The 19,698-nt window shown below is 36.5% G+C and overlaps 1 protein-coding gene across 1 annotated transcript in view; it reads left to right on the plus strand.

The window, feature by feature from the left end:
• Positions 1 to 19,698, plus strand: part of LOC110045893 (uncharacterized) — a 72,367-nt gene that overhangs the window by 17,236 nt on the left and 35,433 nt on the right. Inside the window, exons 43-79 of the mRNA XM_089297110.1 lie at positions 86 to 157; positions 361 to 462; positions 698 to 769; positions 1,041 to 1,112; positions 1,384 to 1,455; positions 3,549 to 3,620; positions 3,907 to 3,978; positions 4,370 to 4,441; positions 4,737 to 4,808; positions 5,200 to 5,271; positions 5,842 to 5,943; positions 6,173 to 6,244; positions 6,449 to 6,550; positions 6,772 to 6,843; positions 7,134 to 7,205; positions 7,474 to 7,545; positions 9,435 to 9,506; positions 9,792 to 9,863; positions 10,255 to 10,326; positions 10,623 to 10,694; positions 10,897 to 10,998; positions 11,224 to 11,295; positions 11,500 to 11,601; positions 11,827 to 11,898; positions 12,189 to 12,260; positions 12,529 to 12,600; positions 14,700 to 14,771; positions 15,057 to 15,128; positions 15,524 to 15,589; positions 15,886 to 15,957; positions 16,160 to 16,261; positions 16,487 to 16,558; positions 16,763 to 16,864; positions 17,090 to 17,161; positions 17,452 to 17,523; positions 17,795 to 17,866; positions 18,151 to 18,222. Of these exons, the coding sequence (XP_089153236.1) occupies positions 86 to 157; positions 361 to 462; positions 698 to 769; positions 1,041 to 1,112; positions 1,384 to 1,455; positions 3,549 to 3,620; positions 3,907 to 3,978; positions 4,370 to 4,441; positions 4,737 to 4,808; positions 5,200 to 5,271; positions 5,842 to 5,943; positions 6,173 to 6,244; positions 6,449 to 6,550; positions 6,772 to 6,843; positions 7,134 to 7,205; positions 7,474 to 7,545; positions 9,435 to 9,506; positions 9,792 to 9,863; positions 10,255 to 10,326; positions 10,623 to 10,694; positions 10,897 to 10,998; positions 11,224 to 11,295; positions 11,500 to 11,601; positions 11,827 to 11,898; positions 12,189 to 12,260; positions 12,529 to 12,600; positions 14,700 to 14,771; positions 15,057 to 15,128; positions 15,524 to 15,589; positions 15,886 to 15,957; positions 16,160 to 16,261; positions 16,487 to 16,558; positions 16,763 to 16,864; positions 17,090 to 17,161; positions 17,452 to 17,523; positions 17,795 to 17,866; positions 18,151 to 18,222 (2,868 nt within the window). The remainder of the gene's footprint in view (positions 1 to 85; positions 158 to 360; positions 463 to 697; positions 770 to 1,040; positions 1,113 to 1,383; positions 1,456 to 3,548; positions 3,621 to 3,906; positions 3,979 to 4,369; positions 4,442 to 4,736; positions 4,809 to 5,199; positions 5,272 to 5,841; positions 5,944 to 6,172; positions 6,245 to 6,448; positions 6,551 to 6,771; positions 6,844 to 7,133; positions 7,206 to 7,473; positions 7,546 to 9,434; positions 9,507 to 9,791; positions 9,864 to 10,254; positions 10,327 to 10,622; positions 10,695 to 10,896; positions 10,999 to 11,223; positions 11,296 to 11,499; positions 11,602 to 11,826; positions 11,899 to 12,188; positions 12,261 to 12,528; positions 12,601 to 14,699; positions 14,772 to 15,056; positions 15,129 to 15,523; positions 15,590 to 15,885; positions 15,958 to 16,159; positions 16,262 to 16,486; positions 16,559 to 16,762; positions 16,865 to 17,089; positions 17,162 to 17,451; positions 17,524 to 17,794; positions 17,867 to 18,150; positions 18,223 to 19,698) is intronic.

The following is a 19,698-nucleotide window of genomic DNA, read 5'->3' on the forward strand; positions in this document are numbered from 1 at the left end:
TAAAGATATATACCATGATGTTGTTAAAAGAAGAATTATATTAATTACATTAATAATATAAATAACCAGTGATCTTTCCTCTTAGCGTGTCCACATCAAGTTCTGTTTCGACATCATCGTCAATATCAACGTCATCGAGTGTGTCAACTTCGTCAAGGTACTACAGAATGGGGTTAACTTATTCGATATTAAATGTTACCTAAAACCGTAGCAAAGTACAGTATAATTAATAAGAAATTTGTCTGATAAATTGAAAAATGTTTGAATGAAAATTATTTAGTGTTTCAATTTCTTTTACAAGTGACAAAAATGAACATGTAATGTCAATTTATTGTGAATTTTTCCTTGTTCCCTTTGTAGTGTGTCAACATCAAGTTCTGTTTCAACATCGTCGTCGGTATCGACGTCGTCGAGTGTTTCGACACCCACTACAACAAGTTTGTCAACAACGACTACGTCTAGGTATGTAAAAGATCACATAGTTAGATAGATGACATAGTTCGCAATAAGTATCTGTTTTCATGTTTCCTTTTCTAATAGTTTACGATAGATAAAAGCTGACAAACAGAACTAAACACCACAAACTATTTAGACAAGGTGCTGCGTTTTCCTCGCAGTCCTTGAAAAGCTCAGTATCATAACACGTGATTTGTAATTCTTTGAATTTCTGTAAATAATGGCTTTTCTTTCCTGCTAGTGTGTCAACCTCAAGTTCTGTGTCGACATCATCGTCAATATCAACATCATCAAGTGTGTCCACCTCTTCGAGGTAATCTGTTTGGTTGGCTTACACTATTAGATCAAAGCAAGATCTAGGACGCTCGTATTTTCTTCCCGTTCTAATGTAGCTCTAGATTACTAACCTGGCGTAATTTGATTAAGCTAAAGACGTCCTTATTAAAGAATACGTTTTGCTTTCCACAATCCTCAAAGAAGGACAAGTCCATGTTACAGGATGACCCTTGAAGATTTTCCAAAGCCGTCTTAATTTTTTACTGGTATCAATTTGTTTTGAAATAGCAATTTTCTTTAATTTTTAGTGTGTCTACTTCAAGTTCTGTGTCGACGTCATCGTCAATATCAACATTATCAAGTGTGTCTACTTCATCAAGGTAATTGAACATGAAATAACAGAAACAAACTAAAACAAATGCAGAGTTGTTCTATCAACAACGATTGTTGGACTATATGTATACCTTGTTCATCAGCCCAGAACGCTCTGTACCATACCCTCGGTTTATATATGTAGGCAATATCTCACAAATCTCCATCTTATCTCCATACGTAATTGCACCTTTTTAACATTCCTGTATTTCAAAAAGCCATCATGATTTATTATAGTTACAAATTTAATGGGAGCAAATCAATTTTTCTTGATTTTAGTGTGTCTACTTCAAGCTCTGTGTCGACATCATCGTCAATATCGACATCATCAAGTGTGTCCACTTCATCGAGGTAATTGAGTATTAAATAATTAAGGTTTTTGTAGTAAACAAACGAAAACCAAATGAAAATGTTCTTCTGCCTACAACGATTTTTGGATCGTGTCGACCCACTTCAGCCGAGACCAAGGTCTAATAAACCCTTGGTATCTATACGTAGGCAATATCTTGCTGATCTCTACATATCATAAAAATTTACGGTTTCTTTAGTTTTAGTTAAGTGACCCTTCGTTTTGTTTCTAGTTTGTCGACATCAAGTTCAGTAATAAATCAAGCACGAAAGAGCGTGTTTAACCACATTTCCAAACACCGAGAGGAGAGTTTAAAATACAACGCGCAGCGGAGTATTTTAACGAACTTTGAGGTGTTTGGAAATGTGGTCAAACACTTTCTCGTGTGTTTGATGTATTTTCTTAATATAAACTAAAACTAACGAGAAAACGAAGAAATAAAATCGTAAAAATCTATGCCAATTAAGATCATATATCCAAGCACCGTCACGGTCATGATTTCCTTTATCTAAACTTGATGAATTATTAACTAGACGCCTTGCTCGGTGTACCCAGGCATTCGTTTATATACTGAGAAGTACTAGCTATATTGCAACTGAGCTAAATTTTCTGCATTTGAAGTTGAACGAAATTCAATCGAATCGATGTGCTTAAGCTATTCTGCCTTTGATTACATTTCTTGGAATCGATTCAGTCGATTAATAGCTTATTACTCGTTTGCAGGCCTTTAGGTCGTGAAATAAGTCAAGGTCTTTATATCAGGCTGCAAACGTTTCAGTCTATTTTCCTTAGCCTTTGTCGTCGTTGTCGTTGTTGTTGTTGTTTTTCGCGCGTTTCTGAAGCAAGCGAGACACTTTCAATTTCAGAGTTATCGCGGTGTGTGACATAGCGCTACGAGCGCGTTTATCAAAAAACATATACTTATGTCATGATTTTTAGCCCATTCAGATGTGAAAGTATTAGGAAAAGTTCTTAAGTAAATGCTTGTTTGTTCAGTACAGATAATCAGTCGCCTTTATAGTTAAAGTAAGTTCCGGATGTTTACACCATTTTCCGGCCGCAATGTTGATGTACCGCGAAAGTACACCAACATGGCGGCTCCATACTGGGCTCTGTAAGTTTGCGCAAAATAATTTCCACGAATATCTGAGGTTTGGGAAAACGCACAGTCTTAAAAATTAGAGAATTTTCATCTTTATTAATCTCCTATAACATCACAATTGCTTGACTTTATCCACTGAATAATTTTTTCTTGCGTCAGGGATTGCGTAACAGTGCAAACCAAGAATAGTTTTGCTGGGGTCAACATACATTAGTTTCTGTTAGCTTAAATGTACAATAAATCGCTACATGGGTTTCATTTTTGTTAAGACACATAACTCTGTTACAAGAAAATAACCAGAGAATATCGTTTAGCTGGAGATTTTAACTTTATTATACTTGACGAAGTTTCTCAGAGCGTTTTACTTAGGTGTGCTCGAACAGATACATTCGTAAAGAAATTCTCTAACCTTTCTGCTCTTGTTGCTCACACGTTCTTGAGTTCGTGCTGGGATTCTACTTGGTTCACGATCACGTCTAAAAATACGGTGACGCTTGTGAAGATGCTTTTTATCAAGTTGAAGAGTTGATAGCTCCGGTTGATAGCTAGCGCTCCTTTGGTATAACATGATTCTTGATAAAGTCACTCAAAATGTTCGCTCGTAAATTGATCTCTCGTAAAGCTCTCAGACCGACCCGTTCTGAAAACGCTAAACGTCCTTTAGTGTTGGTGTACTGCGAACTGTATCTTCGTTTGTATGTGATTTCATCGCCCTAGAAATCATGAAATCCGTGCTAACTTTTCACGACGACAACTTCTGTAAATTCCATGTGCTGTACGCCTGCACAGGTGACGCATACGCTTTATAGACCAGACGGCGATTTGTGACTGAACAAGGAAAACAAAAAGAGCCGGAACTTAAACCCAGGCCTCACTGCCTGGGTAATAAGTTTGAGAATAAAGCTTTCAGAACTTTCATGTAATGCTTTCGTTACAGGATTTTCTCAACAGGAAATAAGAGCTACATTAATAATCACTGTACTTTCCTCTTAGTGTCTCAACTTCAAGTTCTGTATCAACATCATCCTCATTATCAACATCATCAAGTGTGTCCACTTCGTCAAGGTAATGTCCTGCGTTGCCCTTAACTATCAAAGCAATGCCTGGTACATACTTGTTTTCCTGACGTCCATACATACTTCGTACAGTAGATGACTAATCTTGATTACAAAAAAAGCTTTTACTTGCTGAAGCTGAAGAATTTGTTATAAAATGATTTCGCCGTTTGGTTTCCGATAAATGTTAAAAATACACATTTGCACGTTTTGGCTTTCCCGGATTTCAATAAGCCGTCATAATTTATTTTAGTTGCAAATTTAATGGAAACAAAATCAATTTTGCTTGATTTTAGCGTGTCTACTTCAAGTTCTGTGTCGACGTCATCGTCAATATCGACATCATCAAGTTTGTCAACTTCATCGAGGTAATTGAGTATTAAATATTTGTGGGTTTTGCAGTAGACTAACAAAACTAAAAATATTATTCTGCCACCGACGATTCTTGGACCATGTCGACCCAGTTCGTCGAGTGTTTCGACACCCACTACAACAACTTTGTCAACAGCGACTCCGTCTAGGTATGTAAAAGTCGATAGATGACATAGTTAGCAATAAGTATCTGTTTTCATGTTTCCCTTTCTAATAGTTTAGGATAGGTAAAAGCTCTCAAACAGAACTAAACACCACAAACTATATAGACAAGATGCTGTTTTTTCCTCGCAGGCCTTGAAAAGCTCAGTACACTTTAAAAGGCTCAGTACACGTAATTTGTACATCATTTAATTTGTGTAAATAATGGTTTTTCTTTCCTGTTAGTGTGTCAACTTCAAGTTCTGTGTCGACATCATCGTCAATATCAACATCATCAAGTGTGTCCACTTCATCGAGGTAATGTGTTTGCTTGGCTTAAACTATCAGATCATAGCAAGATCTTGTACGTAATTAATTATTTGACGTTTAATTGTACTGCTTATAGTAGGCCCTAAAGTACATTATCACAATGGCCTATCATAGCTAAGCAAAAGAATTCTTTATTAAACAAAATGCGTTTGGTTTCACATACTTCTCAAACAATGAGCAGCCCTTGTTTGATGGCAACCCTGCTGTATTTCAGAAAGCCGTCTTATTTTATTAGCGTTATGATCATAACTTGTTTTGAAAAGAAATTTTCCTTGATTTTTAGTGTGTCTACTTCAAGTTCTGTGTCGACGTCATCGTCAATATCGACATCATCAAGTTTGTCAACTTCATCGAGGTATTTGAGTATTAAATATTTGTGGGTTTTGTAGTAAACTAACAAAACTAAAAATATTATTCTGCCAACGACGATTCTTGGACCATGTCAACCCAGTTCGTCGAGTGTTTCGACACCCACTACAACAAGTTTGTCAACAGCGACTACGTCTAGGTATCTAAAAGTCGATAGATGACATAGTTAGCAATAAGTATCTGTTTTCATGTTTCCCTTTATAATAGTTTACGATAAGTAAAAGCTGACAAACAGAACTAAACACCACAAACTACATAGACAAGATGCTGTTTTTTCCTCGCAGACCTTGAAAAGCTCAGTACACTTTAAAAAACTCAGTACACGTAATTTGTACATCATTTAATTTGTGTAAATAATGGTTTTTCTTTCCTGTTAGTGTGTCAACTTCAAGTTCTGTGTCGACATCATCGTCAATATCAACATCATCAAGTGTGTCCACTTCATCGAGGTAATGTGTTTGCTTGGCTTAAACTATCAGATCATAGCAAGATCTTGTACGTAATTAATTATTTGACGTTCCATTGTACTGCTTATAGTAGGCCCTAAACTACATTATCACAATGGCGTATTATGGCTAAGCAAAAGAATTATTTATTAAACAAAATAGGTTTGGCTTCGCATACTTCTCAAACAAGGACCAGTCCTTGTTTGATGGCAACCCTGCTGCATTTCATAAAGCCGTCTTATTTTATTAGCGTTAGGATCATAACTTGTTTTGAAAAAGAAATTCTCCTTGATTTTTAGTGTGTCTACTTCAAGTTCTGTGTCGACGTCATCGTCAATATCGACATCATCTAGTGTGTCCACTTCATCGAGGGAACTACGTTTTAAATAATTATAGTTTTCTATAGTCCCAAGCTACAACGAAAGAAATCGTTGTTGCGTGCACGTCTTGTACTATGTAGATCCATTTTAGGTGAGAGCCAGGTGAAACGTACTGTAGCCTTCGTAAGGATACTTAGCCGATAATCCTCTCATGCCCAAATATATTTAAAGCGATCTTTCTTTTTGCTTGTAGTTTGTCGACATCAAGTTCTATTTCAACATCGTCGTCGGTATCGACATCATCAAGTGTATCGACACCAACCACGACTAGTCTATCAACAGCAACTACGTCAAGGTATCAGAGAATCGAAATTTTCTATCGCAATGTCTTGATTTAATAGTCAGATTGTTTTCTGACCTCCAATATACTGTACTTACCAAAACGCAAGGTTGAAGAGTAGTCATTACGGAGCCGGTGAAGGTTGTAAAAGTTAATTTTTAAAGATATATACCATGATGTTGTTAAAAAAAGAATTTTATTAATAATATTAATAATATAAATAACCAGTGATCTTTCCTCTTAGCGTGTCCACATCAAGTTCTGTCTCGACATCATCGTCAATATCAACGTCATCGAGTGTGTCAACTTCGTCAAGGTACCACAGAATGGGGTTAACTTATTCGATCTCAAATGTTACCTAAAACGGTAGCAAAGCACAGTATAATTAACAAGAAATTTGTCTGATAAATTCAAAAATGTTTGAATGAAAATTATTTAGCTGTTTCAATTTCTTTTACGAGTGACAAAAATCAACAAGTAATGTCAATGTATTGTGAATTTTTCCTTGGTACCTTTGTAGTGTGTCAACATCAAGTTCTGTTTCAACATCGTCGTCGGTATCGACGTCGTCGAGTGTTTCGACACCCACTACAACAAGTTTGTCAACAACGACTACTTCTAGGTATGTTAAAGTCGATAGATGACATAGCAATAAGTATCTGTTTTCATGTTTCCGTTTCTAATAGTTTACGATAGGTAAAAGCTGACGAACAGAGCTAAACACCACAAACTATATAGACAAGATGCTGTTTTTTCCTCGCAGGCCCTGAAAAGCTCAGTATCATAACACGTGATTTGTACATCTTTGAATTTCTGTAAATAATGGCTTTTCTTTCCTGTTAGTGTGTCAACCTCAAGTTCTGTGTCGACATCGTCGTCAATATCGACATCATCAAGTGTGTCCACTTCATCGAGGTAATCTGTTTGGTTGGCTTACACTATTAGATCAAAGCAGGATCTAGGACACTCGTATTTTCTTCCCGTTCTAATGTAGCTTTGGTAGGAGGTGACAAAACTAGATTACTAACGTGGCGTAATTTGATTAAGCTAAAGACTTCCTTATTAAACAATACGTTTGGCTTTCCACAATCCTCAAAGAAGGACAAGTCCATGTTACAGGATGACCCTTGAAGATTTTCCAAAGCCGTCTAAAGTTTTTACTGGTATCAATTTGTGTTGAAATAGCAATTTTCTTTAATTTGTAGTGTGTCTACTTCAAGTTCTGTGTCGACGTCATCGTCAATATCAACATCATCAAGTGTGTCCACTTCGTCAAGGTAATTGAACATGAAATAACAGAAACAAACTAAAACAAATGCAGAGTTGTTCTATCAACAACGATTGTTGGAGTATATGTATACCTTGTTCAGCCGAGAACGCTCTCTACCATACCCTCGGTTTATATATGTAGGCAATATCTCACAAATCTCCATCGTATCTCCATACGTAATTGTACCTTTTTAACATTCCTGTATTTCAAAAAGCCATCATGATTTATTATAGTTACAAATTTAATGGGAGCAAATCAATTTTTCTTGATTTTAGTGTGTCTACCTCAAGCTCTGTGTCGACATCATCGTCAATATCGACGTCATCAAGTGTGTCCACTTCATCAAGGTAATTGAGTATTACATAATTGTGGTTTTTGTAGTAAACAAACGAAAACCAAATGAAAATGTTCTTCTGCCTACAACGATTTTTGGATCGTGTCGACCCACTTCAGCCGAGACCAAGGTCTAATAAACCCTTGGTATCTATACGTAGGCAATATCTTGCTGATCTCTACATATAATAATAATTTACGGTTTCTTTAGTTTTAGTTAAGCGACCCTTCGTTTTGTTTCTAGTTTGTCGACATCAAGTTCAGTAATAAATCAAGCACGAAAGAGCGTGTTTAACCACATTTCCAGACACCGAGAGGAGAGTTGAAAATACAACGCGCAGCGGAGTATTTTTAACGAACTTTGAGGTGTTTGGAAATGTGGTCAAACACTTTCTTGAGTATTTGATGTATCTTCTCAATATAAACTAAAACTAACGAGAAAACGAAGAAATAAAATCGTAAAAATCTATGCCAATTAAGATCATACATCCAAGCACCGTCACGGTCATGATTTCCTTTATCTAAACTTGATGAATTGTTAACTAGACGCCTTGCTGCGTGTACCCAGGGAGTCGTTTATACACTGAGAATCACTAGCTATATTGCAACTGAGCTAAATTTTCTGCATTTGAAGTTGTACGAAATTCAATCGAATCGATGTGCTTAAGCTATTCTGCCTTTGATTACATTTCTTGGAATCGATTCAGTCGATTAATAGCTTATTACTCGTTTGCAGGCCTTTAGGTCGTGAAATAAGTCAAGGTCTTTATATCAGCCTACAAACGTTTCATTCTATTTTCCTTAGCCTTTGTCGTCGTTGTCGTTGTTGTTGTTGTTGTTTTTCGCGCGTTTCTCAAGCAAGCGAGACATTTTGAATTCAGAGTTATCGCGGTGCGTGACATAGAGCTACGAGCGCGTTTGTCAAAAAACATATACTTATGTCATGATTTTTAGCCCATTCAGATGTGAAAGTATTAGGAAAAGTTCTTAAGTAAATGCTTGTTTGTTCAGTACAGATAATAAGTCGCCTAGATAGTTAAAGTAAGTTCCAGATGTTTAGACAATTTTCCGGCCGCGTAACAGTGCAAGCCAAGAATAGTTTTGCTGGGGTCAACATACATTAGTTTCTTTTAGCTTAAATGTACAATAATTCGCTACATGGGTTTCATTCTTGTAAAGACACATAACTCTGTTACAAGAAAATAACCAGAGAATATCGTTTAGCTGGAGATTTTAACTTTATTATACCTGACGTGGTTTCTCAGAGCGTTTTACTTAGGTGTACTCGAACAGATACATTCGTAAAGAAATTCTCTAACCTTTCTGCTCTTGTTGCTCACACGTTCTTGAGTTCGTGCTGGGATTCTACTTGGTTCACGATCACGTCTAAAAATACGGTGACGCTTGTGAAGATGCTTTTTATCAAGTTGAAGAGTTGATAGCTCCGGTTGATAGCTAGCGCTCCTTTGGTATAACATGATTCTTGATAAATTCACTCAAAATGTTCGCTCGTAAATTGATCTCTCGTAAAGCTCTCAGACCGACCCGTTCTGAAAACGCTAAACGTCCTTTAGTGTTGGTGTACTGCGAACTGTATCTTCGTTTGTATGTGATTTCATCGCCCTAGAAATCATGAAATCCGTGCTAACTTTTCACGACGACAACTTCTGTAAATTCCATGTGCTGTACGTCTGCACAGGTGACGCATACGCTTTATAGACCAGACGGCGATTTGTGACTGAACGAGGAAAAAAAAAGGAGCCGGAACTTAAACCCAGGCCTCACTGCCTGGGTAATAAGTTTGAGAATAAAGCTTTCAGAACTTTCATGTAATGCTTTCGTTACAGGATTTTCTCAACAGGAAATAAGAGCTACATTAATAATCACTGTACTTTCCTCTTAGTGTCTCAACTTCAAGTTCTGTATCAACATCATCCTCATTATCAACATCATCAAGTGTGTCCACTTCGTCAAGGTAATGTCCTGCGTTGCCCTAAACTATCAAAGCAATGCCTGGTACATACTTGTTTTCCTGTCGTCCATACATACTTCGTGCAGTAGATGACTAATCTTGATTACGAAAAAGCTTTTACTTGCTGAAGCTGAAGAATTTGTTATAAAATGATTTCGCCGTTTGGTTTCCGATAAATGTTAAAAATACACATTTGCACGTTTTGGCTTTCCCGGATTTAAACAAGCCGTCATAATTTATTTTAGTTACAAATTTAATGGAAACAAAATCAATTTTGCTTGATTTTAGCGTGTCTACTTCAAGTTCTGTGTCGACGTCATCGTCAATATCGACATCATCAAGTTTGTCAACTTCATCGAGGTAATTGAGTATTAAATATTTGTGGGTTTTGTAGTAAACTAACCAAACTAAAAATATTACTCTGCCAACGACGATTCTTGGACCATGTCGACCCAGTTCGTCGAGTGTTTCGACACCCACTACAACAACTTTGTCAACAGCGACTACGTCTAGGTATGTAAAAGTCGATAGACGACTTAGTTAGTAATAAATATCTGTTTTCATGTCTCCCTTTCTAATAGTTTAGGATAGGTAAAAGCTCTCAAACAGAACTAAACACCACAAACTATATAGACAAGATGCTCTTTTTTCCTCGCAGGCCTTGAAAAGCTCAGTACACTGTAGAAAGCTCAGTACACGTAATTTGTACATCATTTAATTTGTGTAAATAATGGTTTTTCTTTCCTGTTAGTGTGTCAACTTCAAGTTCTGTGTCGACATCATCGTCAATATCAACATCATCAAGTGTGTCCACTTCATCGAGGTAATGTGTTTGCTTGGCTTAAACTATCAGATCATAGCAAGATCCTGCACGTAATTAATTATTTGACGTTCAATTGTACCGCTTCTAGTAGGCCCTAAAGTACATTATCACAATGGCCTATCATAGGTAAGCAAAAGAATTCTTTATCAAACAAAATACGTTTGCTTTCGCATACTTCTCAAACAATGACCAGTCCTTGTTTGATGGCAACCCTGCTGCATTTCACAAAGCCGTCTTCTTTTATTAGCGTTACGATCATAACTTGTTTTGAAAAAGAAATTTTCCTTGATTTTTAGTGTGTCTACTTCAAGTTCTGTGTCGACGTCATCGTCAATATCGACATCATCTAGTGTGTCCACTTCATCGAGGTAACTACGTTTTAAATAATTATAGTTTTCTATAGTCCCAAGCTTCAACGAAAGAAATCGTTGTTGCGTGCACGTCTTGTACTATGTAGATCCATTTTAGGTGAGAGCCAGGTGAAACGAACTGTAGCTTTCGTAAGGATACTTAGCCGATAATCCTCTCATCCCCAAATATATTTAAAACGATCTTTCTTTTTGCTTGTAGTTTGTCGACATCAAGTTCTATTTCAACATCGTCGTCGGTATCGACATCATCAAGTGTATCGACACCAACCACGACTAGTCTATCAACAGCAACTACGTCAAGGTATCAGAGAATCGAAATTTTCTGTAGCAATGTCTTGATTTAATAGTCAGATTGTTTTCTGACCTGCAATATCCTGTACTTACCAAAACGCGAGGTTGAAGAGTAGTCATTACGTAGTGAAGGTTGTAAAAGTTAATTTTTAAAGATATATACCATGATGTTGTTAAAAAAAGAATTTTATTAATAATCTTAATAATATAAATAACCAGTGATCTTTCCTCTTAGTGTGTCCACATCAAGTTCTGTTTCGACATCATCGTCAATATCAACGTCATCGAGTGTGTCAACTTCGTCAAGGTACTACAGAATGGGGTTAACTTATTCGATCTCAAATGTTACCTAAAACGGTAGCAAAGCACAGTATAATTACCAAGAAATTTGTCTGATAAATTCAAAAATGTTTGAACGAAAATTATTTAGCTGTTTCAATTTCTTTTACGAGTGACAAAAATCAACATGTAATGTCAATTTATTGTGAATTTTTCCTTGTTCCCTTTGTAGTGTGTCAACATCAAGTTCTGTTTCAACATCGTCGTCGGTATCGACGTCGTCGAGTGTTTCGACACCCACTACAACAAGTTTGTCAACAACGACTACGTCTAGGTATGTAAAAGTCGATAGATGACATAGTTAGCAATAAGTATCTGTTTTCATGTTTCCGTTTCTAATAGTTTACGATAGGTAAAAGCTGACAAACAGAACTAAACAACACAAACTATATAGACAAGATGCTGTTTTTTCCTCGCAGGCCTTGAAAAGCTCAGTATCATAACACGTGATTTGTACATCTTTGAATTTCTGTAAATAATGGCTTTTCTTTCCTGTTAGTGTGTCAACCTCAAGTTCTGTGTCGACATCGTCGTCAATATCGACATCATCGAGTGTGTCCACTTCATCGAGGTAATCTGTTTGGTTGGCTTACACTATTAGATCAAAGCAAGATCTAGGACGCTCGTATTTTCTTCCCGTTCTAATGTAGCTCTGGTAGTAGGTGACAAAACTAGATTACTAACGTGGCGTAATTTGATTAAGCTAAAGACTTCCTTATTAAACAATACGTTTGGCTTTCCACAATCCTCAAAGAAGGACAAGTCCATGTTACAGGATGACCCTTGAAGATTTTCCAAAGCCGTCTTAATTTTTTACCAGTATCAATTTGTGTTGAAATAGCAATTTTCTTTAATTTTTAGTGTGTCTACTTCAAGTTCTGTGTCGACGTCATCGTCAATATCAACATCATCAAGTGTGTCCACTTCGTCAAGGTAATTGAACATGAAATAACAGAAACATACTAAAACAAATGCAGAGTTGTTCTATCAACAACTATTGTTGGACTATATGTATACCTTGTTCAGCCGAGAGCGCTCTGTACCATACCCTCGGTTTATATATGTAGGCAATATCTCACAAATCTCCATCTTATCTCCATACGTAATTGTACCTTTTTAACATTCCTGTATTTCAAAAAGCCATCATGATTTATTATAGTTACAAATTTAATGGGAGCAAATCAATTTTTCTTGATTTTAGTGTGTCTACTTCAAGCTCTGTGTCGACATCATCGTCAATATCGAGATCATCAAGTGTGTCCACTTCATCAAGGTAATTGAGTATTACATAATTGTGGTTTTTGTAGTAAACAAACGAAAACCAAATGAAAATGTTCTTCTGCCTATAACGATTTTTGGATTGTCTCGACCCACTTTAGCCCGGCGAGACCAAGGTCTAATAAACCCTTGGTATCTATACGTAGGCAATATCTTGCTGATCTCTACATATAATAATAATTCACGGTTTCTTTAGTTTTAGTTAAGCGACCCTTCGTTTTGTTTCTAGTTTGTCGACATCAAGTTCAGTAATAAATCAAGCACGAAAGACCGTGTTTAACCACATTTCCAAACACCGAGAGGAGCGTTGAAAAAACAACGCGCAGCGGAGTATTTTTAACGAACTTTGAGGTGTTTGAAAATGTGGTCAAACACTTTCTCGAGTGTTTGATGTATCTTCTCGATATAAACTAAGACTAACGAGAAAACAAAGAAATAAAATCGTAAAAATCTATGCCAATTAAGATCATATATCCAAACACCGTCACGGTCATGATTTCCTTTATCTAAACTTGATGAATTATTAACTAGACGCCTTGCTGCGTTTACCCAGGGAGTCGTTTATACACTGAGAATCACTAGCTATATTGTAACTGAGCTAAATTTTCTGCATTTGAAGTTGTACGAAATTCAATCGAATCGATGTGCTTAAGCTATTCTGCCTTTGATTGCATTTCTTGGAATCGATTTAGTCGATTAATATCTTACTACTGGTTTGCAGGCCTTTAGGTCGTGAAATGAGTCAAGGTCTTTATATCAGCCTACAAAGGTTTCAGTCTATTTTCCTTAGCCTTTGTTGTCGTTGTTGTTGTTTTTTGCGCGTTTCTCAAGCAAGCGAGACATTTTGAATTCAGAGTTATCGCGGTGCGTGACATAGAGCTACGAACGCGTTTGTCAAGAAACATATACTTGTGTCATGATTTTTAGCCCATTCAGATGTGAAAGTATTAGGAAAAGTTCTTAAGTAAATGCTTGTTTGTTCAATACAGATAATCAGTCGTCTGGATAGTTAAAGCAAGTTGCAGATGATTACACTATTTTCCGGCCGCAATGTTGATGTACCGGGAAAGTACACCAACATGGCGGCTCCATACTGAGCTCTGTAAGTTTGCGCAAAATAATTTCGACGAATATCGGAGGTTTGGGAAAACGCACAGACTTAAAAATTAGAGAATTTTCATCTTTATTAATCTCCTATAACATCACAATTTCTTGACTTTATCCACTGAATGGTTTTCGAATAATTTTTTATTGCGTCAGGGATTGCGTAACAGTGCAAGCCAAGAATAGTTTTGCTGGGGTCAACATACATTAGTTTCTTTTAGCTTAAATGTACAATAATTCGCTACATGGGTTTCATTCTTGTAAAGACACATAACTCTGTTACAAGAAAATAACCAGAGAATATCGTTTAGCTGGAGATTTTAACTTTATTATACTTGACGAAGTTTCTCAGAGCGTTTTACTTAGGTGTACTCGAACAGATACATTCGTAAAGAAATTCTCTAACCTTTCTGCTCTTGTTGCTCACACGTTCTTGAGTTCGTGCTGGGATTCTACTTGGTTCACGATCACGTCTAAAAATACGATGACGCTTGTGAAGATGCTTTTTATCAAGTTGAAGAGTTGATAGCTCCGGTTGATAGCTAGCGCTCCTTTGGTATAACATGATTCTTGATAAATTCACTCAAAATGTTCGCTCGTAAATTGATCTCTCGTAAAGCTCTCAGACCGACCCGTTCTGAAAACGCTAAACGTCCTTTAGTGTTGGTGTACTGCGAACGGTATCTTCGTTTGTATGTGATTTCATCGCCCTAGAAATCATGGAATCCGTGCTAACTTTTCACGACGACAACTTCTGTAAATTCCATGTGCTGTACGCCTGCACAGGTGACGCATACGCTTTATAGACCAGACGGCGATTTGTGACTGAACGAGGAAAAAAAAAGGAGCCGGAACTTAAACCCAGGCCTCACTGCCTGGGTAATAAGTTTGAGAATAAAGCTTTCAGAACTTTCATGTAATGCTTTCGTTACAGGATTTTCTCAACAGGAAATAAGAGCTACATTAATAATCACTGTACTTTCCTCTTAGTGTCTCAACTTCAAGTTCTGTATCAACATCATCCTCATTATCAACATCATCAAGTGTGTCCACTTCGTCAAGGTAATGTCCTGCGTTGCCCTTAACTATCAAAGCAATGCTTGGTACATACTTGTTTTCCTGACGTCCATACATACTTCGTGCAGTAGATGACTAATCTTGATTACAAAAAAGCTTTTACTCGCTGAAGCTGAAGAATTTGTTATAAAATGATTTCGCCGTTTGGTTTCCGATAAATGTTAAAAATACACATTTGCACGTTTTGGCTTTCCCGGATTTAAACAAGCCGTCATAATTTATTTTAGTTACAAATTTAATGGAAACAAAATCAATTTTGCTTGATTTTAGCTTGTCTACTTCAAGTTCTGTGTCGACGTCATCGTCAATATCGACATCATCAAGTTTGTCAACTTCATCGAGGTAATTGAGTATTAAATATTTGTGGGTTTTGTAGTAAACTAACCAAACTAAAAATATTACTCTGCCAACGACGATTCTTGGACCATGTCGACCCAGTTCGTCGAGTGTTTCGAAACTCGCTACAACAAGTTTGTCAACAGCGACTACGTCTAGGTATGCAAAAGTGGATAGATGACTTAGTTAGCAATACGTATCTGTTTTCATGTTTCCCTTTATAATAGTTTACGATAGGTAAAAGTTGACCAACAGAACTAAACACCACAAACTATATAGACAAGATGCTTCTTTTTTTTTCCTCGCAGGCCTTGAAAAGCTCAGTACACTTTAAAAAGCTCAGTACACGTAATTTGTACATCATTTAATTTCTGTAAATAATGGTTTTTCTTTCCTGTTAGTGTGTCAAGTTCTGTGTCGACATCATCGTCAATATCAACATCATCAAGTGTGTCCACTTCATCGAGGTAATGTGTTTGCTTGGCTTAAACTATCAGATCATAGCAAGATCTTGTACGTAATTAATTACTTGACGTTCAATTGTACTGCTTATAGTAGGCCCTAAACTACATTATCACAATGGTCTATCATAGCTAAGCAAAAGAATTCTTTATTAAACAAAATACGTTTGGCTTCGCATACTTCTCAAACAAGGACCAGTCCTTGTTTGATGGCAACCCTGCTGCATTTCACAAAGCCGTCTTATTTTATTAGCGTTATGATCATAACTTGTTTTGAAAAAGAAATTTTCCTTGATTTTTAGTGTGTCTACTTCAAGTTCTGTGTCGACGTCATCGTCAATATCGACATCATCTAGTGTGTCCACTTCATCGAGGTAACTACGTTTTAAATAATTATAGTTTTCTATAGTCCCAAGCTTCAACGAAAGAAATCGTTGTTGCGTGCACGTCTTGTACTATATAGACCCATTTTAGGTGAGAGCCAGGTGAAACGTACTGTAGCCTTCGTAAGGATACTTAGCCGATATTTTTCTCATCCCCAAATATATTTAAAACGATCTGTGTTTTTGCTTGTAGTTTGTCGACATCAAGTTCTATTTCAACATCGTCGTCGGTATCGACATCATCAAGTGTATCGACACCAACCACGACTAGTCTATCAACAGCAACTACGTCAAGGTATCAGAGAATCGAAATTTTCTGTAGCAATGTCTTGATTTAATAGTCAGATTGTTTTCTGACCTGCAATATACTGTACTTACCAAAACGCAAGGTTGAAGAGTAGTCATTACGTAGTGAAGGTTGTAAAAGTTAATTTTTAAAGATATATACCATGATGTTGTTAAAAAAAGAATTTTATTAATAATCTTAATAATATAAATAACCAGTGATCTTTCCTCTTAGTGTGTCCACATCAAGTTCTGTTTCGACATCATCGTCAATATCAACGTCATCGAGTGTGTCAACTTCGTCAAGGTACTACAGAATGGGGTTAACTTATTCGATCTCAAATGTTACCTAAAACGGTAGCAAAGCACAGTATAATTACCAAGAAATTTGTCTGATAAATTCAAAAATGTTTGAACGAAAATTATTTAGCTGTTTCAATTTCTTTTACGAGTGACAAAAATCAACATGTAATGTCAATTTATTGTGAATTTTTCCTTGTTCCCTTTGTAGTGTGTCAACATCAAGTTCTGTTTCAACATCGTCGTCGGTATCGACGTCGTCGAGTGTTTCGACACCCACTACAACAAGTTTGTCAACAACGACTACGTCTAGGTATGTAAAAGTCGATAGATGACATAGTTAGCAATAAGTATCTGTTTTCATGTTTCCGTTTCTAATAGTTTACGATAGGTAAAAGCTGACGAACAGAGCTAAACACCACAAACTATATAGACAAGATGCTGTTTTTTCCTCGCAGTCCTTGAAAAGCTCAGTATCATAACACGTGATTTGTACATCTTTGAATTTCTGTAAATAATGGCTTTTCTTTCCTGTTAGTGTGTCAACCTCAAGTTCTGTGTCGACATCGTCGTCAATATCAACATCATCAAGTGTGTCCACCTCTTCGAGGTAATCTGTTTGGTTGGCTAACACTATGAGATCAAAGCAAGATCTAGGACGCTCGTATTTTCTTCCCGTTCTAATGTAGCTCTGGTAGGAGGTGACAAAACTAGATTACTAACCTGGCGTAATTTGATTAAGCTAAAGACTTCCTTATTAAACAATACGTTTGGCTTTGCACAATCCTCAAAGAAGGACAAGTCCATGTTACAGGATGACCCTTGAAGATTTTCCCAAGCCGTCTTAAGTTTTTACCAGTATCAATTTGTTTCGAAATAGCAATTTTCTTTAATTTTTAGTGTGTCTACTTCAAGTTCTGTGTCGACGTCATCGTCAATATCAACATCATCAAGTGTGTCCACTTCGTCAAGGTAATTGAACATGAAATAACAGAAACAAACTAAAACAAATGCAGAGTTGTTCTATCAACAACGATTGTTGGAGTATATGTATACCTTGTTTATCAGCCCAGAACGCTCTCTACCATACCCTCGGTTTATATATGCAGGCAATATCTCACAAATCTCCATCTTATCTCCATACGTAATTGCACCTTTTTAACATTCCTGTATTTCAAAAAGCCATCATGATTTATTTTAGTTACAAATTTAATGGGAGCAAATCAATTTTTCTTGATTTTAGTGTGTCTACTTCAAGCTCTGTGTCGACATCATCGTCAATATCGACATCATCAAGTGTGTCTACGTCATCAAGGTAATGAGTTGGCTTGGCTGAAACGATCATATCAACAAAGCAGACTTAACTTTCTGATGTTGATATGTACTGCCTGTAGTAGATGACCAAAAGAGATTTTTAGAAAAATTGCTTATCCTGGTTGAGATGAAATAGTTGCCTTTAAAATCAGTTTTTCTTGGTTTGGAAAAGTGTCAAATACACTCATTTTTATGTACCGTGTTAATTCTGCTGGATTCTAAGAAGCCGTTTTTCCAACACAGTTAGCAATTTTATTTTGAAATTGTAATCATGTTTTATTGTAGTGTGTCTACCTCAAGTTCTGTGTCGACATCATCGTCAATATCAACATCATCAAGTTTGTCCACTTCATCGAGGTAAATACGTGTGATTACAGTTTTGAGTCAGATACTAAGATGAATTATATTGTTTTTTTTTTCTTTTATTGCTAAACACATAATTACTTACATTGCCTTACTCTTCTTACAACACGACACAATACTTAACCTACTTACAATACACGACATTATTGTTATCATCATCATCATGATCATTATTATTATTATTATTATTATTATTATTAGTTTAAGTTTATGGCATCCATAAACTGATGTTAATGAGACCTAAGAGACAATATCTCAAAGTCAGGCACACACATTCTGCATTGTAACACTTTATTTCAGAGACATGTAACACTATGAACCTCGTGTCATGCTCATACGTAAATCCCAGTAACATAGGTAACATGCCACCAGTTCCTGATCTCAAAGTCCATCAGGGACTCCCAGTTGAAAACAATCACCCCCTTTGGATATCACAACAAACCTTTCATTTCCTAAGTAAAGCTACTGTTATCTACATCTGTAAAAGACAGTGTATCAATGGTTCCAGTCATGTCTCTCACATGTCCACCTCATGCCCCTGACCTCTAGTCAAGCACACGCTCCTCGTTGTATTCAGTCTTCTCGTTTGTGCCGATCCTTCGCACCGATTTTCCTTTTACCCTCCCACCCTCCCATGACTGGGACCCTTGCTCTACACATCTGAACCCCTCATACTACGCTTTAGGACCATCTTTAAGCGAATAAACAAAATCATTTAGATCTATAGAAATGTTCACCATGAATAAGGCTAATAATCTGTCTTTCCCAAAAAAAAAAAAACAAAAAAAAATGGGGGCAAGCTTTGACACTACAATAGGCTCTTTGCAGCTGGGGTCACGTGACCACATTTTTTTCTTTTAAAAATTTCTATTATGGGCTATAACTTAAAGAATGCCAGAAATGGAAAGAGCATATTAAAAATACTAGAATGGCCAAGTTTGAGGTCCCTTGCATTAAAGAGTAAGTTTTTACGACAGTTTGAATTTTCAGAAAATTTAGAGGATTTGTATGGAAATTGTTGCTGGAGAGCAAGGCCTTGCTCTCCAACAACTTTTTCCATACAAATCTTCTTATTTTTTAAAAAATTCAGACCGTCGTAAAATCTCATTCTTTATAGACGGGGGCCTCAAACTTGGCGATTTTGGTATTTTCAGTATGCTCTTTCCATTTCTGACATTCTTTAAGTTAAGAAAAAATGTGGTCACGTGACCCCAGCTACAAAGGGCCTATTCAGAATGTCGTGTATAGATACTGAACATTACTATTCCGCTACTTTTAGAAAAACATTTATCCATATATACTTATGATATCATTTGCTTAGTATAAAATAATAATAATAATAATTATTATTATACCATTAATGGCTATAGGCTAGGGTTATCTGTCTCCTAGCAAGCCTTAGACCTTACCATTCAGGGTGCAATGAACAGAGACTGTATTTTGGTGACTTTCTGTTGTTTGTTATTAAAG

Source organism: Orbicella faveolata, unplaced genomic scaffold (assembly GCF_042242905.1).
Source record: "Orbicella faveolata isolate gen_17 unplaced genomic scaffold, um_ofav_v1 contig_27, whole genome shotgun sequence".
Classification (NCBI taxonomy): domain Eukaryota; kingdom Metazoa; phylum Cnidaria; class Anthozoa; order Scleractinia; family Merulinidae; genus Orbicella; species Orbicella faveolata.